The following is a 20,357-nucleotide window of genomic DNA, read 5'->3' on the forward strand; positions in this document are numbered from 1 at the left end:
TTTAGCAAGGATGCCACATGCTACTAACAGAGTCTACTCAAGTTTGTATTTCTCCAGCTGTTGATGTCTTCATGTTAAGTGGGAATGTTTTTTAGTTGCACGCTTTTTTAACGAGGCCGTATAAGTGCTTCTAGTTTTTTGCTTGTCTTAGAGATCATATTTATTCTTCTCTTCCCCTCCACAGTTCGCCACTAGTCCTTTCCTTTCTTCAGTACGCATTTTTCTTTCTTATAGCAAGTGACACCATTCGTATCTTACTGTTCTTCTTTGAGTGCTTGCTCATATCCATTCCAGTTAGGTGTGCGCGCGCTGCGTGCACGTTCGTCAGTAGACTTTTACCCTAGCAACACTTGGTGGGCCGGCAGGGCGCCCTCTGGAGTGGCGTCGCTATGGCGCCTGATATATACCCCTGCCGGCCCATCCGTCCCTCCGTTCCTTCTTACCGCCCGTGTCGGTCGTTGGAACAGTGGAGCGCGGCTTAGCTGGTCTCCACCTCCCTAGCTATTTGCTCGTTTATATAGTTATTGTGTATATAGTTCGATTTTCTATAGTTCTAGTTAGTTCTGTTTCAGTAGTTCTTGTAATAGTTATTGTATACAGTTAGAGGATCGGGGATTAGCCCCTTCTCCTCACCCAGTACTGGGGCCCATGCCCGGTTCACCGGGTTTCAAGCTGTGCGCGGCCTGTCATAGGCCGATGCCTACAGGAGACCCTCACGACTCCTGTTTAAAGTGCTTGGGCGAATCCCACCTCGCGGACAAGTGCTGAATCTGCAAGGCTTTCAAGCCCCAGACAAAAAAGGAACGGGACATTCACCTGAAGCAACTTTTGATGGAGGCAGGTCTAACTCCTCCATCTTCGGCACCGACTGCGGCACCGGTGACAAGTGCCTCCTCCGCACCGGAGCGCATGACTACAGTGAAGGGTCCTCGACACCAGCCTTCACCAGCCCAAGCTCCTGCCCTGCACTGCTCTTTCTCCCCAAGGAACAAGAGGCATAAGACTCTTGCGGCCCCTGTATCTATGCCGCAGTCAGAGCTTACAACTAAGTCAGACCGTCTGGCACCGCCAACTGCCACGGCACCGAAGACTTCTGCACCGTTGATTCCGGTCTCACAAGAGCCGTCGAGTCTGGTGCCTACCAGCTCCCTGGCACACGCCGTGGTCAAGCTTGTTGTGCCCTCCACGCCGGAGACCTTCTCCACAGCACGGAAGCTGATTGCCTTGACGGAGCCCGAGCTGCCTCAGTGCGGGTTGTTCAATCATTGGGCAAGCCCGCCATGATGAGGCCATCTTCACCCAGTACCATCGAATGTCACCGGGCACGATCCAGATCCCGCAGGCACTCTCGGTCCCGTCATCGGTCCCGATCCCGACGCCACTTGCAGTCCCGGTACCACTCTCCATCTCGGTACCGGTCATACTCGCGGCACTGCTCGAGATCCCGGTTGCCGTCCCGGTACTCTCGGCACTGGTCCAGGTCCCGGCACTGCTGTACCTCTCGCAGCTGATCTCGGCACAGAGATTCAAGGCACCGGTTGACCTCCTGGCACCGGGCTGGTCGCAGGTCCCGGTCCCACTCTCGGCACCGATACGACTCCCGGTACCGTTCTCCAGTACCGCGTAGAGAAGGATCGAATGGACGCAGAGACCCGGTCCAATCGGCCTCAGCTCCTCCATGGCCTTATCGTCATCCATCCATCTCATCCCATGCGGACAGTGCTTCCTATGGAGATTCGGATACGCATACCCATGGCCTTGACCACGGACCTCATCAATGGTCCTTTTGGACACCTTGGGCTTATCACCAAGCTCAAGGTGAACCGACTGGCCCATCACGCTCTGGTCACTCAGAACACCGCGTGCCAGAGGCCACTGTGAGCAGACCTTCCCCGTCTGGTACAGAGGAAACCCGTACCGACACACCAGAACCGCACGATCTTGCGGCTCCGGAGGTCCCCCAGGATCAGGAGTCAGTACAGGACCCACTCGTCCCTGGGCTGTCATCCTCCTCTTCTCCGGATGAGGCAGTAGCGGGGACGTCATCATCGGGCCCACCTCCGATTGACCTCAGGTCACACCAGGACCTTCTGCGGCGTGTTGCCCAGAATATCAACTTACCGGTAGAGGAAGTTCCAGAGGTGGAGGACCCGGTCATAAGTATATTGTCGGTGGAGACACCAACTAAAGTGACTCTCCGCTTCATCTGTTCGATCCAGGCTAGAGCAGACACCATCTGGCAATCCCCGGCATCCATCCTGCCCACAGCCAGAGGGGTCAAATGAAAGTACATGGTGCCTTCCAAAAGGTATGAGTACCTATATGTTCATCCCCCTCCCTGTTCATTGGTTGTACAGTCCGTCAATGAATGGGAGTGCCACGGCCAACAAGCCCCTGCACCTAAATCAAGGGAGGCCAGGCGAATGGATTTGTTGGGATGAAAAATCTATTCCACGGTAGGCCTCCAACTCAGGATAGCAAACCAGCAAGCTCTCCTGAGTAGATACAACTACAACACCTGGGAGGCAGTTGGGAAGTTTCCTGGCAGGAGTCCTGTGGGACCAGCTCTGCAATTTACAGCCCTCCTGGAGGAGGGGAAAAGAGTAACGCAGATCTTCCTACAGGCCTCGCTGGATGCCGCCGATTCGGCGGCTGGACGGTCACCTCTGGAATAACCATGCGATGTATATCATGGCTACAAGTGTCAGGCCTCCTACCTGAACTTCAACATACCATACAAGACTTGCCATTTGATGGACAGGGCTTGTTCTCACAAAAGATGGACCCCAGACTGCAGAGTCTAAGGGACAACTGCGTAATTATGCGTTCACTGGGAATGCACAGGGCCGGTGCAACCATTTAGGCGACCTAGGCAGTTGCCTAGGGTGCTGATATTTGGGGGGCGCCATTTTCTTCGGCAGCGATCGTGGCAGCCGGATCTTCGGCCACCACGGTCGCCGCTGGCATTTAGGTGGAGGGAGCTGGGGTAGGGGAGTGTGGGGAGGGCCGCCTGCAGCAAATGGGCGGGGGGGTGACGCACAGGGAAACTCCCTGCCCCAGCTCTCCCCTGCCCAGCCTCTTCCCTGAACATGCCATGGCTGCTTCACTTATCCCACCTCCCAGGCTTGCGGCACCAATCAGCTTAGGTGCCGCATGCCTGGGAGGCGGGAGAAGTGAAACAGCAACGGGGTGCTCGTGCTCGTGCGTGGAGCAGGGGTGAACTGCGGCGGGGAGTTGCCTCAGGGCGGAGGGTGGGGAGTGGGGAGCTGCTCCAAGGGGGGCGCCTCAGGGAAGAGGGGGGAACTGCTTACAGCGAGGGCGTTTCAGGGTGGAGTAGGGGAGCTGCCGCGGAGGGGGCACCTCAGGGCAGAATGGGGAGCTGCCGTGGGGGGCGGGGCGCCTCAGGGCAGGGGCGCGGGGCGGGAAGGGTGCAAGGTGGAAGTTTCGCCTAGGGCGCGAAACATTCTTGCACCGGCCCTGGGCAAGCATACGCCACAGGCTCAAAGACGGTCATTCCGCTTCCAACCTCAGCGCCCTTACCCCCCGCTTAGGCTAAGGCAAGACTTTGCCAGAAGATGAGTCTTACCAACCACAGACGTCAGTCTGGACCTCAAGGGGGTAACAATTCCGGTCCCACCAAACTAACAGCGGGACCTAAATCAAACTTTTGAGGGTGCGCCTGGGAGCAGTGTACCAATTGCCTCCCAGGATCCCTTTCAGTTCTACAACCGCCTTTCCCCGTTCCTCCCTGCGTGGTCCCAAGTAACTTCAGATCGTTGAGTCCTATGCACGGTGGAGCTTGGATACCATCTTCAGTTTATTTCACCCCCTCCCTCCTCCTCGTCCCTCTTCAGGGACCCCTCTCATGAGCAACTCCTCCTGCAGGAGGTTCGGAGGCTCCTTACAATCGGAGCTATAGAGGAGGTACCGGAGGAATTAAGGGGCAAGGGGCTTTAGTCCCGATATTTCCTAATCCCCAAGGTGAAAAGGGGCCTCCGGCCTATCCTAGACCTGCAAGGACTGAACAAATTCATGAAAAGGTTAAAAGTTCTGCATGGTATCCCTGGGAACCATCATTTCTTCCCTGGATCCCGGAGATTGGTATGCCGCTCTCGACATGAAGGACGCATATTTCCACATTGCAATTTACCCCCCGCACAGACGGTATCTACACTTTGTGGTGAACCATCAACATTATCAGTTTACTGTCCTTCCCTTTGGCCTCTCCTCGGCCCCTTGGGTTTTCACGAAATGTATGGTGGTCGTCGCAGCTTCCCTACGTCGTTGTCGAATACATGTCTTTCCTTACCTCGACGACTGGCTTATTCAAGGGGCCTCCGAGGCACAAGTCATCGGTCATGTGACCATCGTCAAGGACCTATTCATGCGTCTAGGCCTGATAATCAATTTAGAAAAGTCCACTCTGGTGCCTACGCAGAGGATAGAGTTTATCGGGGCCATGCTGGACTCCAACCTTGCAACGGCCAGTTTGCCCCCACATAGTTTTCAAACTATAGTCTCCCTTGTACAAAGACTTCAGAGCTTCCCAACAACCTCTGCCTGCACTTGCCTTGGCCTGCTCGGTCACATGGCTGCATGGACATTCGTCACAAAGCATGCCAGACTGCGAATGCGTCTTCTCCAAACTTGGCTCGCCTCAGCCTATCGTCCGGGCAGAGACACCATAGACATTATACTCACAATTCCGCCGAGCATTCTAGGCTCCCTCGACTGGTGGCGAACGTCATCCCTGGTGTGCGCAGGTCTGCCGTTCCATCCACCGCAGCCCTCCACGTCCCTAACAATGGATGCATCATCTCTGGGCTGGGGTGTTCACCTAGGGCACCTTCGCACTCAAGGCCTGTGGTCGTCCCGGGAGTTGACATTACACTTCAATGTCCGAGAATTGAGAGCGGTCTGGCTGGCATGCCAAGCGTTCCAACGCCATCTACAGGGCCGTTGTGTTGCAGTGTTCACGGACAACACAACGACCATGTATTACATAAACAAACAGGGAGGGACACGGTTCTCCCCCCTTTGTTGGGAGGCAATTCAACTGTGGGACTTCTGCATAGCTCACTCAATAAATCTGGTAGCCTCTTTTCTCCCAGGAGTCCGGAACACTCTCACAGATCAACTGAGCAGATCCTTCCTGTCGCACGAGTGGTCCATCCGTCCAGACATTCTCCATTCTGTTTTCCTGAGGTGGGGCTTTCCCCACATAGACCTTTTTGCCTCCAGAGTAAACGGAAAATGCCAGGTGTTCCGCTCCCTGCAAGGTTGCTCCCGGGCTCCCTCTTGGACACGTTCCTAATTCCGTAGAAAGGTCACCTATTTTATGCCTTCCCACCATTTCCTCTCGTCCGTCGAGTTCTATTCAAGCTCCGCAGGGACAGAGCCCGCCTCATACTGATTGTTCCGGCATGGCCGAGACAGCACTGGTACACCCTGCTGCTCGACCTTTCTCTGACAGACCCGATTCCCCTACCACTCTGCCCGGACCTCATAACGCAGGACTTCGGCAGGCTTCACCACCCGAACCTGCAGTCCCTTCATTTGACAGCATGGCTGCTGTCTGGTTGAGCCAATAGGAGCTGCGTTTGTTCCACCTCAGTGCAACAGGTGCTGCTGGGAAGCAGAAAGCCTTCCACGCGAACGACATATATCTCTCTAAATGGAAGCGCTTCTCTCACTGGTGCGCCCAGCGTGATCTTACCCCACAGGATGTATCGGTCCCCATTATCTTGGACTGTTTATGGTCCCTCAAAGAGCAGGGTCTGGCGATCTCTTCTATAAGGGTGCATCTTGAAGCTATTTCCACCTTCCATCCTGGGGAAACCGGCAGTTCCATTCTTTCTCACCCCATAGTTTCCAGATTCTTCAAAGGCTTGGAGCGACTCTACCCTCAGGTCAAATGGCCAATCCCTACCTGGGATCTAAACCTCGTATTAGCTAGGCTCATGGGTCCCCCCCCTTTGAGCCTCTGGCCACATGCTTGCTGCTGTACTTGTCCTGGAAGACAGCCTTCCTCGTCGCTATCGCCTTGGCTAGACGAGTCTTGGAACTTCGAGCATTGACTGTGGATCCCCCGTATACGGTATTCCACAAGGACAAGGTACAGCTGCGACCGCACCCATCATTCCTCCCTAAAGTGGTCTCTGCCTTCCATGTTAATCAGGACATCTTTCTACCAGTCTTCTTTCCGAAGCCACATTCATCGCATCGGGAACAACAGCTGCATACTCTGGATGTCCGCAGGGCTCTCGCTTTTTATATCGAGAGGACCAAACCCTTCCGACGTTCGCCTCAGCTATTTGTAGCGGTGGCAGAGCGCATGAAGGGCATGCCAGTCTCTTCCCAACGAATTTCATCTTGGGAGGGAGACATCCTGTATCCGGGCATGCTATGAATTGGCTCACATTCCGACTGGCCATCTCACCGCCCATTCTACTTGGGCTCAAACCTCATCTGCCGCTTTCCTGGCCTATGTTCCCATCCAGGAAATATGCCGCGCAGCTACCTGGTCTTCCATCCACACCTTTGCTTTGCACTGTGCATTGGTCCAGCAGTCCAGAGACGATGCCGCCTTTGGCTCAGCCATCTTACATTCCGCAACGTCTCGCTCTGACCCCTCCAGGAATCCCCTAACTGGAATGGATATGAGCAAGCACTAGAAGAAGAATAGACGGTTACTCACCTTTGTAACTGTTGTTCTTCGAGATGTGTTGCTCATATCCATTCCAAACCCACCCTCCTTCCCCACTGTCGGAGTAGCTGGCAAGAAGGAACTGAGGGACGGATGGGCCGGCAGGGGTATATATCAGGCGCCATAGCAGCGCCATTCCAGGGGGCGCCCTGCCGGCCCACCGAGTGTTACTAGGGTAAAAGTCTTCCGACGAACGTGCATGCGGCGCGCGCACACCTACCTGGAATGGATATGAGCAACACATCTCGAAGAACAACAGTTACAAAGGTGAGTAAGCATCTTTTTTGGTTTTCCCACAAGGAAATGCACTCTCTTTTTTTGTGAGCCTATGGAAAATTTCCTATATATAACTCCTGCCAGTACTGGAAAAACAGCCTATAGGAAATGGGATCTTGGCTCAAGGATAAGTAAAGTTCGGCTTAAAGATCTTTGGTGTCTTGAGGTCATGGTCACCGCAGTTGGAGTTGGGAGGTGCAAACTAGAAACTGGAGCTCCCTCAACCAGCAAGTCTTGCTTATTCTTAAGTGTGGGTGGATGGGAGATTGGAGTCTCTACTGTGGCTTCCTCTTAGGGGTTCCTCTGGGGAAGGGCATCTTCAGCTTCCGCTGGGGATTTTACAGCAGCCTGACCAGTGGAAGATGTGGAGGAGGGGAGACACTGAATCCACACATTGCCCTAATGACCAGGGTCGTGTCACCATGGCCCTGCTCACTTTTGGGGTCAGCCTGGCCCTTTGGTGGTTCCCTGGGTGGAAGGGAGGTTTTAGTAGCATTGTGACACCCCATAATCTCTCCATGGCAGTCTCTAATGCAGTGAGCCTGCCATGGTGGGGATATTGTTACATTCACACAAGAAGCAGTTGCATTGGCGCTGATTGCATGAAATGGTGGTTTGTCTTGCTTGTCTTTGTGACAGTCCATGCAGCAGCACTGTTTTTTAGACAGAGAAATGTGGTCAGGTCCATTCATGCTGCATCTGTTATACTGTTGTGGGAGTCCTGAAGCACTCATGCCACATTGCCCAGCAGTTGTCTTGTATTGAGAGGCTTTTGGGTAACTTCTAACAATAGGGCAGTGCATGCTGGGATGGAGTTCATAGGGTCAGCTCAACTGGTATAGATACAATGCTTGCAGCTTCCCATCCATGCTCTGGAGAGACCAGTGCAGAGAGTGCTCATTTGAGCCTGGCCTGAACTGAAGACCTTGTCCCAGAGTTTGATACCAATGCTTACAAAATGTCTTGGAAGACTGTGGTGTGTGGACATGAAACTTGCAATGTTGCAAACTCAAGGTGTTGGAGCCTATATTCAACCTCGGGCAGGTGGCCAAAAGGAGCTGAAGATGTGTGTGATCTGTATCTGGCAGCTATATTCAGTCAGGATTATGAGAAGCTCACTGCTTTCCATCAGCTACAGGCACTTCCTTAGGCTCTGATATGCAGGTCTAAGGGTGAACAGAACAGTGAGTGAAGACTTCGTAGCTTGTTGTGTCAAGTGAAGATAAAAAAAAATAGGCCTGAATTTGACGGGTGGTGTGTTTCATCATTAAAGACCCAGGATAATTAGGAGTGATAACTGCTTATACTGGGGCTGAATATTGCCCTTTACCTCCTGCACTCAAGTCATCTTATCTATGAAGAAAGTCACGGAATTGTGACTCTCTTGAAAAAAGAGAGACATGAGGAGTTAACCTGAAGATGACACTTGCCCTCCATACAGTGTTCCTTTTAAAAAAAGATTCAAGATCTAAGAACCTATTTGTGGCTATCTGTTCAAACTATTTTCATGCTCCTTTAGGGTCAGTTGTCAGTGAGAGTCTGAATTCAGGAGTCCGGTTTCTTGTGCATTTAGTATTTCCAACACCTGTTGTTCCTAAATTTCCAAAAGTAGCTGGTGATTTAGCCACATGGCTGTTACTGAAAGTAAAGAGAGAGGACTTGTGTAGCGTTACTCCCCTGCACTGTTTTGAAAATGTAGGAAATTAAGGTTAAAACTTTCCCCTGATATCCAGTGGGTTGGGATGGGAATGAGTGTGAAGGGAGCTGTGCATCCTATGAAATCAGCAACTGTGCATGCAAAGTGCACTAGCTGCTGTGTTATAAAATGCAGAGTGATGTGCTAGCAGGATCGGGCATTCAGTCTCCATAAAAAAGGATACATAAACATAAAATGCAGATAAATTTACAGCCTTAAACATTAAAAACAAGTGTTCACACTTGAGCTTTAGAGTAAATGGTTCTTTTATTGGTCCCTTGTTTTCCAGCTGTGCCTGTTGGCTGATCTTTAAACACTGAGGTTAGCCAACTAAAGATTGAACTTCCTGCATTTTATTTTGTTGGAAGGCAAAAGCCTTTCTGCCTGAAACAAAAATGCCAAGAATAAACCTATTTATTTTTCACAGTGGTTAGTAGAATGTCTGGATTTAGTTTCTGGCTAAAGTAAGTCATTATAGCATCGCAAGTAGCGATGCCATAGTTCCAGCTGAGATGTGTACAGCTCTGCATCTCAAAAACAGAAGGTGGTACAGAATATGGCCTTTTCTTTTGGGTCACTTCCTTCCCCCTTGAATTCAGTGGGACTTTGGCCCCTAAGACCAGGATCACAGAGCGCTCTTTGAAAGTTTCAGTTGAAGGAACCATAGTGCAGTTACTGTGATGCTGCTGTTGTCTCCCCACGTTTGATCTGAAGGCCCCTCAGTAGCAATATGAGCGGTAGCTGGAAGGGGCAGGGGTTTTTTTGAAGAGCCCCTCTGCTCTGGAGTTCACTTGTCCCATTGGATTAACAGTTTTCTGCCAATGTACTTCAATCGTAAATCAAGACTGGATGTTTTCCTGAAAGATCTGCTCAGGTTCAAACAGGAATTAATTCAGGGAAATTCAATGGCCTGTATTTTACAGGAGGTCAGCCTGGGTGATCACAGTGGTGTCTTCTTCCATATAATCTATGCATCTATTAACCTAAATAAAGCATTCCGAGCATGTTAGTTCAGTCTTGGGCATCTCATAAGAAAGATCCCACCAAATTTTGTGATGTGGACAGGTATCTGCTGGTGAGTAGCTGGAAATTGCCTGACTCAGTCCATGTGTGGCCCAGTCGAGATTTGGTGCTAGAAATCCAGATGTTAGTTCATCAACAGGACCATCTTTTTTTTGCCAGTGCAGTCAACAGAAAATGGAATTACACCTTCAGCAAATAGCCTTCCCCATAGCAGCATAGCATAAGCCAGCTCCAAAACTCTTCTGAATATTCTAAGATGTGTTAAAACAGCTTGTTTTTAAATAAAGCAATTGGCAAGTTTTTAGGTTTTTCTCCAAAGTGTTTTTTGTTTTTGTTTTTAAACTTGAAGCCACCTGTGCAGTGGTCTCTCAGTGACCATATGACATGGCTGCAGACACTGCCAAGAAAAGCTCCTTGACCAATGAGAAATCCATCCCAGCATCTCTCTGTATGCTGCTGCATCCAACAAGCAGCCCAGCCATAGCCATGGGTAGGTGGTAGATGTGGGATACAGCAATTATATGCCCTAACCATGAGCATTCCCATCTTTGAAGGTATGTGAACTTCTTCAAAGCTGTTGAGCTCAGCTGTAATTAATATTGTCTGTTTCATCTCTCATTTAATGATAGAAAAGGATACTTGATAGGAACCTTTTTGCTTCAATTCACCAGCTGCGTGATACCAAGTATTGGTTTGAACAAGTTCTGTAGTTACCAAAAAAAAATGCCATCCCATGTCTTTATTTGATTTCAGATTTGCAAAACTCCCCTCTATGTTTCTCCACTCAGTTCTGATTTTTCTTTTTAACCTATATGTACATTATGTACTTTTACTTGTGTAAAAAATAATTCCCAGAATTCGCAGCCTGTCTGTAACTTTTAAAAACTAATGAATTAACTAAATGCAAGAAGAAAAATCACTGGGTTTTAATAATGCACTGCAGGTTTCGAAGACTCCAGCCTTATTTTGCTTCTCCATTTCCTCTGTGCTCTGTGGCAAATATTTCTTTACATTCTTGTCAGAATGAGGCGGGTTGTTTTCAGAAACACAAAGCAAGGTGTATATTGTAGAATAGATGCAAATATGCCATCAGGCAAATCTGATGTTTTTTTTCCCCCAGTGGATTTTTTTACCATGCATCACACACACAAAGCACAAATCAAATTCTTTACTGAAACTTTAGGGGCACCGCTCAGGTTGGCATACTGAAAGTTAAACTAGGGAACATTTGAGGCTGCACATAACTGGTCTCAGATATGTAATTTCCCACCTGGTACTCTGGAAAAATTTTTGCATGGAGTTGGCTTGGATGATGGGAGGAAGTTTGTTAGTCTCCTTTCATAGCATCTATCCAAGCTCAGCTGCTTACTGCTGTGTTTTTAGCCATTCTTGTTCAAAGTCATAATGAACCATGTGAATATTGTAATTAAAACTGGATCAGGAAAAGAGCATCTTGAGTCTGTCCATTTACTTTCCTCCTAGTGAGTGCAAACCCTTTTGATTACTTGAAAGTTGTCTCAATATGTATTGATAGCCTCATCTTAAAAGGAGAGGTGTATATATGTGCATGCTGTATACACAAGTGAGGTTAACAGTGGAGATAAAAGGAGAGTAAATTGGAACTTCCCTAGGCACTGAAGACCCTCTTATAGAACCTCTAGGAAATCCCTACTGAAAGTCATTTAAATTGCTATTCTGATCTTCCCAAATTTCATCCATCTGCTGGTCCCCATGCTGGATAAGTAGACATGTTCTAGGACCCTGGATTTTGTTTTTTAACTTGCACCACTTCAGTGTCACAGAAGATGTATATTTATTGGAAGAGGATACAAATTGGTGCCATAATATCACTTATGCCCCAGAAGTTTTTAATTGAATTCCTTATCAGAAAAGGGGGCTTGAGAGCAGTGTTTTTGCTTAACAAAAGGTGCTAGTACTTACCAATCTTGGCACTTATGTGTATCTCCAGCACTGCAAAGGTGGCTGAACATTGTAACATTAGGAGTAGATTTTCAAAAGAGCTCAATTCCTAGTTGTGCACCTGAATGGAGTAACCAGGTTTTCACAGAGTGCTCAGCTTCCAGTGAGAACCATGGGAGCTACTCGGTACTGATCTCTTTTGGAAGCCTGACCTTTAGATTATAGTTTGAACAAACCTCCATAAATTAAGAGGCTTATTTTGAGACATATCTCAACCTAAAGTCTGAAAACTTGGTTGGGAAATCTCACGGCAACTCTGAGATTTTTCTATATCTCCACTTTTGCTCATGATTAGAAAAATCTGAGATAACAGTCTCTCTTGCCATATGTTAGAACTTCTGGTTCCAACAGAAGTCTCAGAGAAGGTATCCTAACATTTCAGAACCATAAAAAGAGTGTATTTGGAAACTGACATGCCTTTCAGATTCAGGGTATTATATTTGTTGTCAGTGTGTCTCTTTGGCCGCTGTTTGATTTTTCTTTTTTCTTCCTTTTCTTGTGGTTATGACCTGTCCCTTTGTGGGTTTTTTTTTAAATAAAAAATTAAAGGGTTCTAATAGAATTTTAGAAATGAGTAAAGGTTTGGTTGCTTCTTATTTTTCCAAGTTATTTCCTCCTCTCTGCTGCAGTGTCTGAAAACGTAAGGTTCAACTGGAATAATTGTCCATAAGTTTGCGCACAATTACTATCTAGATTTGCTGCCTTGAGGTTTGCTAGGTTACTTTACTGACATTTTAAGGCCTAAGCAGTGTGTATCTTGTCAATCGCTTCTTTGAAGGAAAGGTTAAGTCCACCTATTTAAACTATTGGCCTCTGTCTTCCGGGTAATTTCAGTCCACTATTCTATTGATTACGATGTTTTACACCAAGTTGATGTGCAAATAGTTTTGTCTCTTCTGTTCAGCAGTCTCAGAATTAGCCTATGGTTGACATGGAGGGCCAGTTACCAAGGTAATTGGAAGAAAAGTAATTTCTTCCAAACAGCATCAGCTGATACTATAGACAAGCTCCCAGTATGCAGTGTTGATTAAACCAGCTGTTTGGTCAGCTTACTTAGAAAGCTTTCTATTCTCTTAGCTCGGGGGACTAGTGTTGGAAGGGTTACCTGTCAAACATGTCCAGGAGCAGCGCTCAAACTGTTTTTTGGAAGTTCCTTAAACTTTATTTCTGTTTCATATTGAGGGCTTGTCTACACTACCCACTGGAATGGCAGGCAGCGATCGATCCAGTGGGGGTCGATTTATTGCATCTAGTATAGACGCGATAAATCGACTGCTGAATGGTCTCCCGTTGACTCCGGTACTCCACCAGAAGAAGGAGTGCAAGTGGAGTCTACGGGAGAGCGTCTGCAGTTGACTTACCCGCAATGAAGACACCGCAGTAAGTAGATCTAAGTACGTTGACTTCAGCTACGCTATTCACGTAGCTGAAGTTGTGTATCTTGGATTGGCCCCATGTGGTGATGTAGACAAGTCCTTAGTGTGAGAATTTTGTGGACCAGATACTATGAATCTTTGGTTTCCTTCTATCCCCTTTGCAACTTTGAACTCCATAAAGAACCCTGTATCCAGCTCTACAATTTTTCCAGTTTGGCCCATTACCCTGCCCTCCTTATGCAGCCCTTTGGAAGGTAGTGCTATAGCCAGGGCCTCTGTGTCCTTTTTGCTGGGTTGTAACCGATGCCTTAACTGATATTGGCCTTGTGCTTACAGGCAGTCCAGCCATGACTCATCGGAACCTGACTTCCACCAGTCTGAATGACATCTCTGACAAACCTGACAAAGAGCAGGTAAGCTTCAAATTCTAAATTCATTTGAAGTTGTGCAGGGGGAGGAGAGGCAGTTTGGACCATAAAACTGGAGTGCAAGAGATGAGCAAGAAAAAGGTAAGTAAATGGGTCAGGTGTTCTGCATAGCTGGCTTACAAAACGCCCCAATTGTAAGTATCAGCCATCTATAAAGCAGCCGCTGTGGTATTGTCAGGGATGAAGGAGCCACTGCTTGTGGTAGTTTGCGGTGTGACTAAGAGATCCGGCAGCCATATTGCTGATTTACTGGTTAAGCAAAGTACATTGTCCTTTTCCTTGAGAAGTAAATGGATAACGTCAAGCTTCTGATTATCTCCAGCTTTCCTCTACACTTTGAAAGAGAGATGCATACTTTCAGCCTAGGTTCCAAAACAAACTTCATAGTAGATGTTATGACATAAAGCTGCTTGTACCACAGGATGTGCCCTCCCATCTGTTGGGTGATGGATTTGTTATCAGTGATCACTTCAAAAATGCACATTTGACCAAAAAGGGCTTAAAAGAAACCCAAGATGATATTAAAAAAATAAAATAAAGTTTGATTGAGTAGATCTGTGATGTCAATGAACATAAAACCTTTGTTACCAGCTTCCAATAATTTGCCCGTTTGAGGTTCTTTTGCACGTGCTAAGGGAATCATATTCATTTCCTCAGTGTGTTGTCTCATCTTTTCAGAGAGATTAGGATTTTAAAGAGTAAGTTCATTTGAACACTTTGAAAGCTAGTGTCTGAATAAATGCTTTGCAAATTTTGATCATCAAATTTCGATTACAAATTCAAAACCAAGTTATTTTCAATGTGTGGCTGTTTCTCTGGTGGCATCTACCTCTGCGCCCCCCCCCCCTTCTTCTACACTGTTTATTCCCTTGGTTATTTCTTGATGCAAAGGAGAGTTACATAGTTAATGTATTTCCCTGAGAATGTTATGATCAGCCAGGTGAGAATGACTCAAATCCTTTGCAGTGATAGTTGCTGGCAATGTTGCTGCTGCTTATTTGAATAGAGCTGAGTTTTTGTGTTAAAGGGGCACGTGAACACAGTCGGTATAAGAAAAAGAGTTCAAAATTACTTCAGGTTCTACAACTGCCTTTCAGTGCCTCCAGCCAAATTTTGTGGTTTATGCTATTGTACATTTCTCTGGTTTGAAACAAAAAAAAATTCTCTCCCTGTTTGCTGGGTGGCAGATCCACACAAGTGGGAAATAACTGAGTGGAGAAACACCGAAATGGACTATACAAAAACTTCAGTCACATGCACAGAGTAGAAAGAATAGAGAGAGACACATTTTCACCTCTAATCTTAGTTTTAATAATCTGTTAAAAAAATTACTTCCAGGGAAGTTAATATTTATTTATTTATTTATTTATTTGCAAAATATCCAGTTTTATCAAAGCCAAATCATTTTGTGGAGAGAGTTTGGTTTTGAGAGAGAGCGAGACACCCTCAGTGTAGATGGGTTGGGGGTCTGCCTTGGAATCTTTTAAACCCAGGTTCAAGTCCTTGTTTTGCCTGAATCAGAGGAATTGGGGATGAAAAGCTCTGCTGTAATTCAGGCAGAGCAAAAAATTGAACCTGAGTCTCCCACATCCCCCACCAGTACCCTAACCACCAGCCTATAGAACAAAAACACGATGGTGCGTTTTCAGAAAAATGCTTTCATTCCAACGTGGAACAAAAACCAATTGCAAAACCTCAGAAGTTATCACAGGATGGAATTGCCATCCTCTGTGCTCTGGTTGGTAGTGTCTTTCAAAGTGTATGTATTTACACAAACACTCTCTGATTTGATTGTAAGGAAGCCTTGATGTATATTTTTATTGATAGAAGGGAATGTGAGGCAAAATTCTGTATTTAACAGGAAAGGCAGCAATGTAATACAGTATTAAATGTTTTGTCATCAGGACCTCATATACTCATTAGCAAGCTAGACCTAAATACTGCAACAGTCTCCTCAGTTTTCTGCAGCAGAATCGTGCTGAATTTTGCATCATTTAAATTTTGATGGAAGCATCAAGCAAATCCAGAAAATAGTTTTTTTTAATTGCATTTAATATAAAAACAAATAACACAGTCAGTGCTGTTAATACTGTGTGTATTCCCAAAGTGAGATTTGAAATGTCTTACCATTTTTAATGTGCAGTAGAATTCTGTGTGGACAACCACTGTCTATTTATAGTGAAACTCTGCTGGGTTTCGACTATCTTGATCTAAAATGTCTGTTAGTTATTTAGCAGACATCCTGCTAATAAGCTTTTCACAAGAAAACTCTTGCCACATAAGTTTGTCAAAGTTAGCCCAAGAAATTACCTTGGACCCAAACTGTAGTTACTGATTGGCTCATATGCCTACTTTGATAAAATTGGTGAAATTGTGAAGAAGCCTTGTAACTTTCTTGAGCTAACCACTTATCCAACAGCCCAGGAAGCTAGGAAATAAGTCATGATTTAATAACAACAGTGCATGTAAAAATAACTGATTTTCTTGCCTTGACGGTGAGGCTTTCAGTATTTTGGTTTTCTGTCTTAGGTCAGACAGTTTCACAAGGCTGCATATTGGAACGTGATTCTACTTAAATTAAAATGAGGGAGACTCGTTTTTTTTGTTTGTGTGCATCGGAGACCATGCTGTCTTTCAATGGTAGTGTACGGAAGTTTGTTTATGGTTTGTTTGTTAGCTCAAGAGTGGAAATAACTTGCAAATAAAAAGGGGAAAATTGTGTTCACATGTTTTAAGTGGCAAAAAAGTTTTGGACTAGCTTGTGTCCTCTTCTCCTGCTTATTTATCTTCTTCTGCCAAGTATGGTGATAGAGTTAATAGCATAATAGGATTATAACCAGAATTTGGGTTAATCTGTGTTCCAGTAGGCTCTTAGTAAGCAGAAAAACACCTGGGGAGCATTCAAGGATTTGGAAAAACATATACTGTTTGCTCTTTGTTCACAGTGAAGCTGTTTGTTCCTCTGAAGGGTTTTTTGTTCTTTTTTTCTAAAGGGAATTTAGTGTTGGTGGAAAGTGTTTGAGTGATTGCACTGTATCACCAAACGGTTACTACATACACTTCATGTGAAAGGCTCCTTATCCAACTACCAGTCTCTGGAACCAGTAGGTCTTATCTTTTTCCATACTGGGGCTCTGCAGCAGTTCCCCTCCATATCTGGGATGCCCTCCCATTTTAGTAATATAGAAGAACAGGGGGTCATGCCCCTCGAACACTGATTTCTGACCCTGCCCCCAGTGATTTGCACCCCTCAGGTTGAGAACCTCTGCCTTAAAACATACAATTTCCCTATTTCTCCGAAGTTCTCATTTGGAGAGTGGCTTCTTCCGAGCACCCAAAAATGGAGATGTACATAATGATGTACACATCACACTTCCAGTGGGTCTTCCTAGTCCAGTGTGACTTTCCAAGTTGAAGGAAAGTGGAAACTCCTCTTGAGCTTTGGAAAAGCACGGAGGCCTGGGCAGTGGGGAAGTGAATTCCACCACAGACGCCTAGAGTTCCAAAAGGAGGATTGTAACTGTCACAAATACTTTACTTCTGCATTTTGTATTTCTGACAGACTGAGAGGTTATATCCACTTCTCAGTAACAATGAACAGACTAAACCTAGAAAGTGTCAAAAGAGGACATTGCAGCAGGAACAAATGCCATCTACAACATGTGAAATATGTTGGTGCTTTTATTTAAGTGCTTCTTGGCTGCTTTTCTCTCCTTGGAGTCATCCTGCCTCTGGCTGCAGTGGTGAAGAACGGTTGTCTGGGCCTGGCGGCTTTCAGGTTACCTAGGTGTTCTCACAGACTTGAGAGAAAGAGCTGCTGAGAGGCTGTTTGCTGCAATCTCATGAAGAGCATGAAGAAGCCAGAACCTCATTACAAAGACGGGAGCTGTAAGAGGCAGTTAGTACTGTATGTAATGCTCGCATTTGTCGTATGGTGAGCTCCTACTGTCCAGAATACCCCAAAAAGGCCAGAGTTACTGTATTTGCCAGAACAGAAAGCTAAATAGTAGCTAGGCCAGAGCTCTCTAGGGCAGCATATTAGTGGAATCCACGTATGTTTTTGAGGTTCTTCTGCAGCAACATTCAAGGCTACTCCCTAAGGCTGACCTCCTGGCGATTGCAGGGTGCTTATTTGCACCTGCCCATGAAGAATTCTAATGACAAATCAGGGAAGCGAACCACTGCTCAAGGAGAGTGAGTTGAAGACAACTGGATTGTCCTTCCCCATCCCAGAGGGCTGGTGAAGCCAAGGAAGGGAAGAAGGCTGCTCCCCGTTTTCATTGACTGAAACAAGTGCAACTTTGATGCAGACTTCACTCTGATTCACATGGGCTTCACTTAACACATTGAGTAGTTCCATTCAGCTCAGTGGGCCTGCTCAGAGTGCCTAAAGTTAAATGTGCATATGCCTTTGCAGGACTGGGGACAAAGATGGGGAAAGAACCTATCAGTAGGGCCTGGGACACGCATCTGTGCAGATACAGGCTCCAGTAATGTCAGATGAAGGATATGTCCACACTACAGCAGCACAGCTGCAGCTATGCCTCTGTAACTAGACACTTAGTACGTTGATGAAAGGGTTTTCCCATCGCTGAAGTAACTGTAGCTCTTTGTGGTAGCTAGGTCGACCATTGACCTACTGGAGTCTACAGCGGAAGTTAGGTTGACCTGACTATGTTGCACAGGGAGTGAAATTTTTCACATCCCTGAGTGATGTCACTAGGTTGAGCTAAGTTTTAAGTTTAGGCCAGGCCTTGTTCTTTTGCTAAAATGGTATATAACTGAGATTTTCCCATAGTGTGCTAGCAAGGCTCATTACCCAGACAGGAGGGTCAGTAACATTCCATGCTGCTTACCTTGGATTTGCTTTGTGTTTTCTTCTGATTGTTTTCATCATTGCCTTCTTTAATCTGCATTTCAGAATTTAGTCTAGCTGCAAATGGGGTAAACTTTAGACTATTTCCAGAGAGAGAGAGAAAATGAACTTCTGACTTCCAGTGGAAGGCTGAAGTGTAACGTGTGAGGAGTAGCGAGTGGTCTCAGGGAAGGGCAGAAGTTTCTCAGTTTGGAGAACTCATTCAGAAATGTGAAGTGCTTGCTGCCCCTTCCCCACTGCCAGGGTAGTTGATAGATAGTTAGTGGACCTGGGGAAAAGCTTGTTGTCTGAGAGAAATGAAAGGAATTGGATACTGCAGATTAGTTACATGGTGGGATTCTCAGAAGGGTTCAGCATTGGCTTCATTGCTTCCATAGAAGTCAATAGTAGCCAATGCAGAACTAGATCAATGCAGAACGCTTTAGAAAATTGTCCCACCCATAAAATTCTCTGCTTTCAAATGATCATAACTTGATGAAACTTCCACCTTTCAGGCTGAAGTCTTCCCATGTTCAGTGTGAGCTTAAAGATGACTTTTTTGGGACATTTTTGAACTGTGACCACAAGTGACTTGAGAGTGAAAGGAGCCTGGAAAAAATTTTTAAGCGTGATAGAGCGAGCGTGCACTCTTAATCTGAAATGACTGAGGTTTGCAATTTGAATTGGAAATTGTACTTGCTAAGAGGCAGTATGTGGCCTTTGTTCTCAGTGAGATTGATTTTGATTTAACCGAGTTAAGAGAACTTGAAAATTATGTATATACTGAGCCTGAACAGTACAGTTTTTTTGCTAGGCTGATTAAGTGTCCTCCTGCATGCTATGAGCGTGTGTGTGTTATTACCTGTGGCCCTGATTCTGCAGAGCACTTCATTACATGCTTAACTTTAAGTATGAGTTATCCTATCCCTGTTCCGCAAAGCACTCAAATAGATGATTAAGTCCTATTGACTTCAATGTATTGAAGAATGTGTAGAGAAAAGTTTGTGCTAGATATATTGTGTTTGAGAATTTGTTCATGATCATGTAATTAAAAACTGCTGTGATGCCCTTAGGGACAGAGTTAAAATAAACGTGTTTAGCCTTAATTTGGTGGTACTGATTTTTGAGTGCTCAACTACACAATGGTTTCTTGACATACATTTGTTTTTCCAGGTAATTTGACTCTTAGGGTGGGATTTTCTAAAATGCTTAGCATTGGCCTAACTCTGTTCCCACGGAAGGCAGTGGTAAAATTCCCTTTAACTTTAGTCGGGATGAAGTTTTACCAGCGATAAGTACGACTGTCAATCCCATCCCATCCCATTGCTGTATTTGTATTATGTCATAGTGTAATTTAGTAATCTAATAGCCTAGCTGTGTAACTGTGTATTAAAGTGTGCTTGGTTTGCTTGAGCGTTACTTTTGATTCCATCTTCTGATACCAGTATCCATGGTGTAAATCATAACAAGCATGAATAAGTCATACATGCTTGCCTCTGAAGATGTAAAGAGCAGGCCCTGTTCAGGAATGATACTTATTGAAGTCAGTAGAACTGATGCATATGCTTAAATTAAGGACACGCTTACGTGCGTTTCTGAATTAAGGCCAAAATGTGTAAACCTCGCACGTATTCGATAGTTGCAATATACCTAACTGTGTTATTTTTATGGTTGTTTGGGATCTAAATGGTTAATTTCCCCTTTGATAATTATAGACTAACTTTGCACTTTATGCTGTGATCTTACCTTTGGAAAACAGATTGCCTACATTTATCACCACTGATTTAAAAAAAAAAAAAATCTTGTCACTAGTTTAGTGTAAATCTGCCCCTCTCTCTCTCCCAATACAGAGTATGCCTTATTGACTACAGGTTATTGACTCCATGTGATAAGCAGTCAGATTAAACCTGTATCAAAGAACAGGTTGCTCCATAAATAGTGGTGGGGTTAGGAAAGTTCCTTTGCATAATACTTTATCCAAGGTCTCTTTCTTGTACTTGGAATAAGATGACATGGC

General features: G+C 45.8%; 1 protein-coding gene across 9 annotated transcripts in view; it reads left to right on the plus strand.

Moving 5' to 3' along the window:
* The window catches only part of SLC4A4 (solute carrier family 4 member 4), a 266,082-nt gene that overhangs the window by 143,560 nt on the left and 102,165 nt on the right, over positions 1 to 20,357 (plus strand). For all 9 annotated transcript variants that reach the window (XM_030565189.1, XM_030565188.1, XM_030565181.1 and 6 more), the window contains one exon: positions 13,394 to 13,470. In XM_030565189.1, coding sequence (XP_030421049.1) covers positions 13,394 to 13,470 — 77 coding nt within the window. The remainder of the gene's footprint in view (positions 1 to 13,393; positions 13,471 to 20,357) is intronic.

The sequence above is a fragment of the Gopherus evgoodei genome, chromosome 5, assembly GCF_007399415.2.
Source record: "Gopherus evgoodei ecotype Sinaloan lineage chromosome 5, rGopEvg1_v1.p, whole genome shotgun sequence".
NCBI classification, from domain to species: domain Eukaryota; kingdom Metazoa; phylum Chordata; order Testudines; family Testudinidae; genus Gopherus; species Gopherus evgoodei.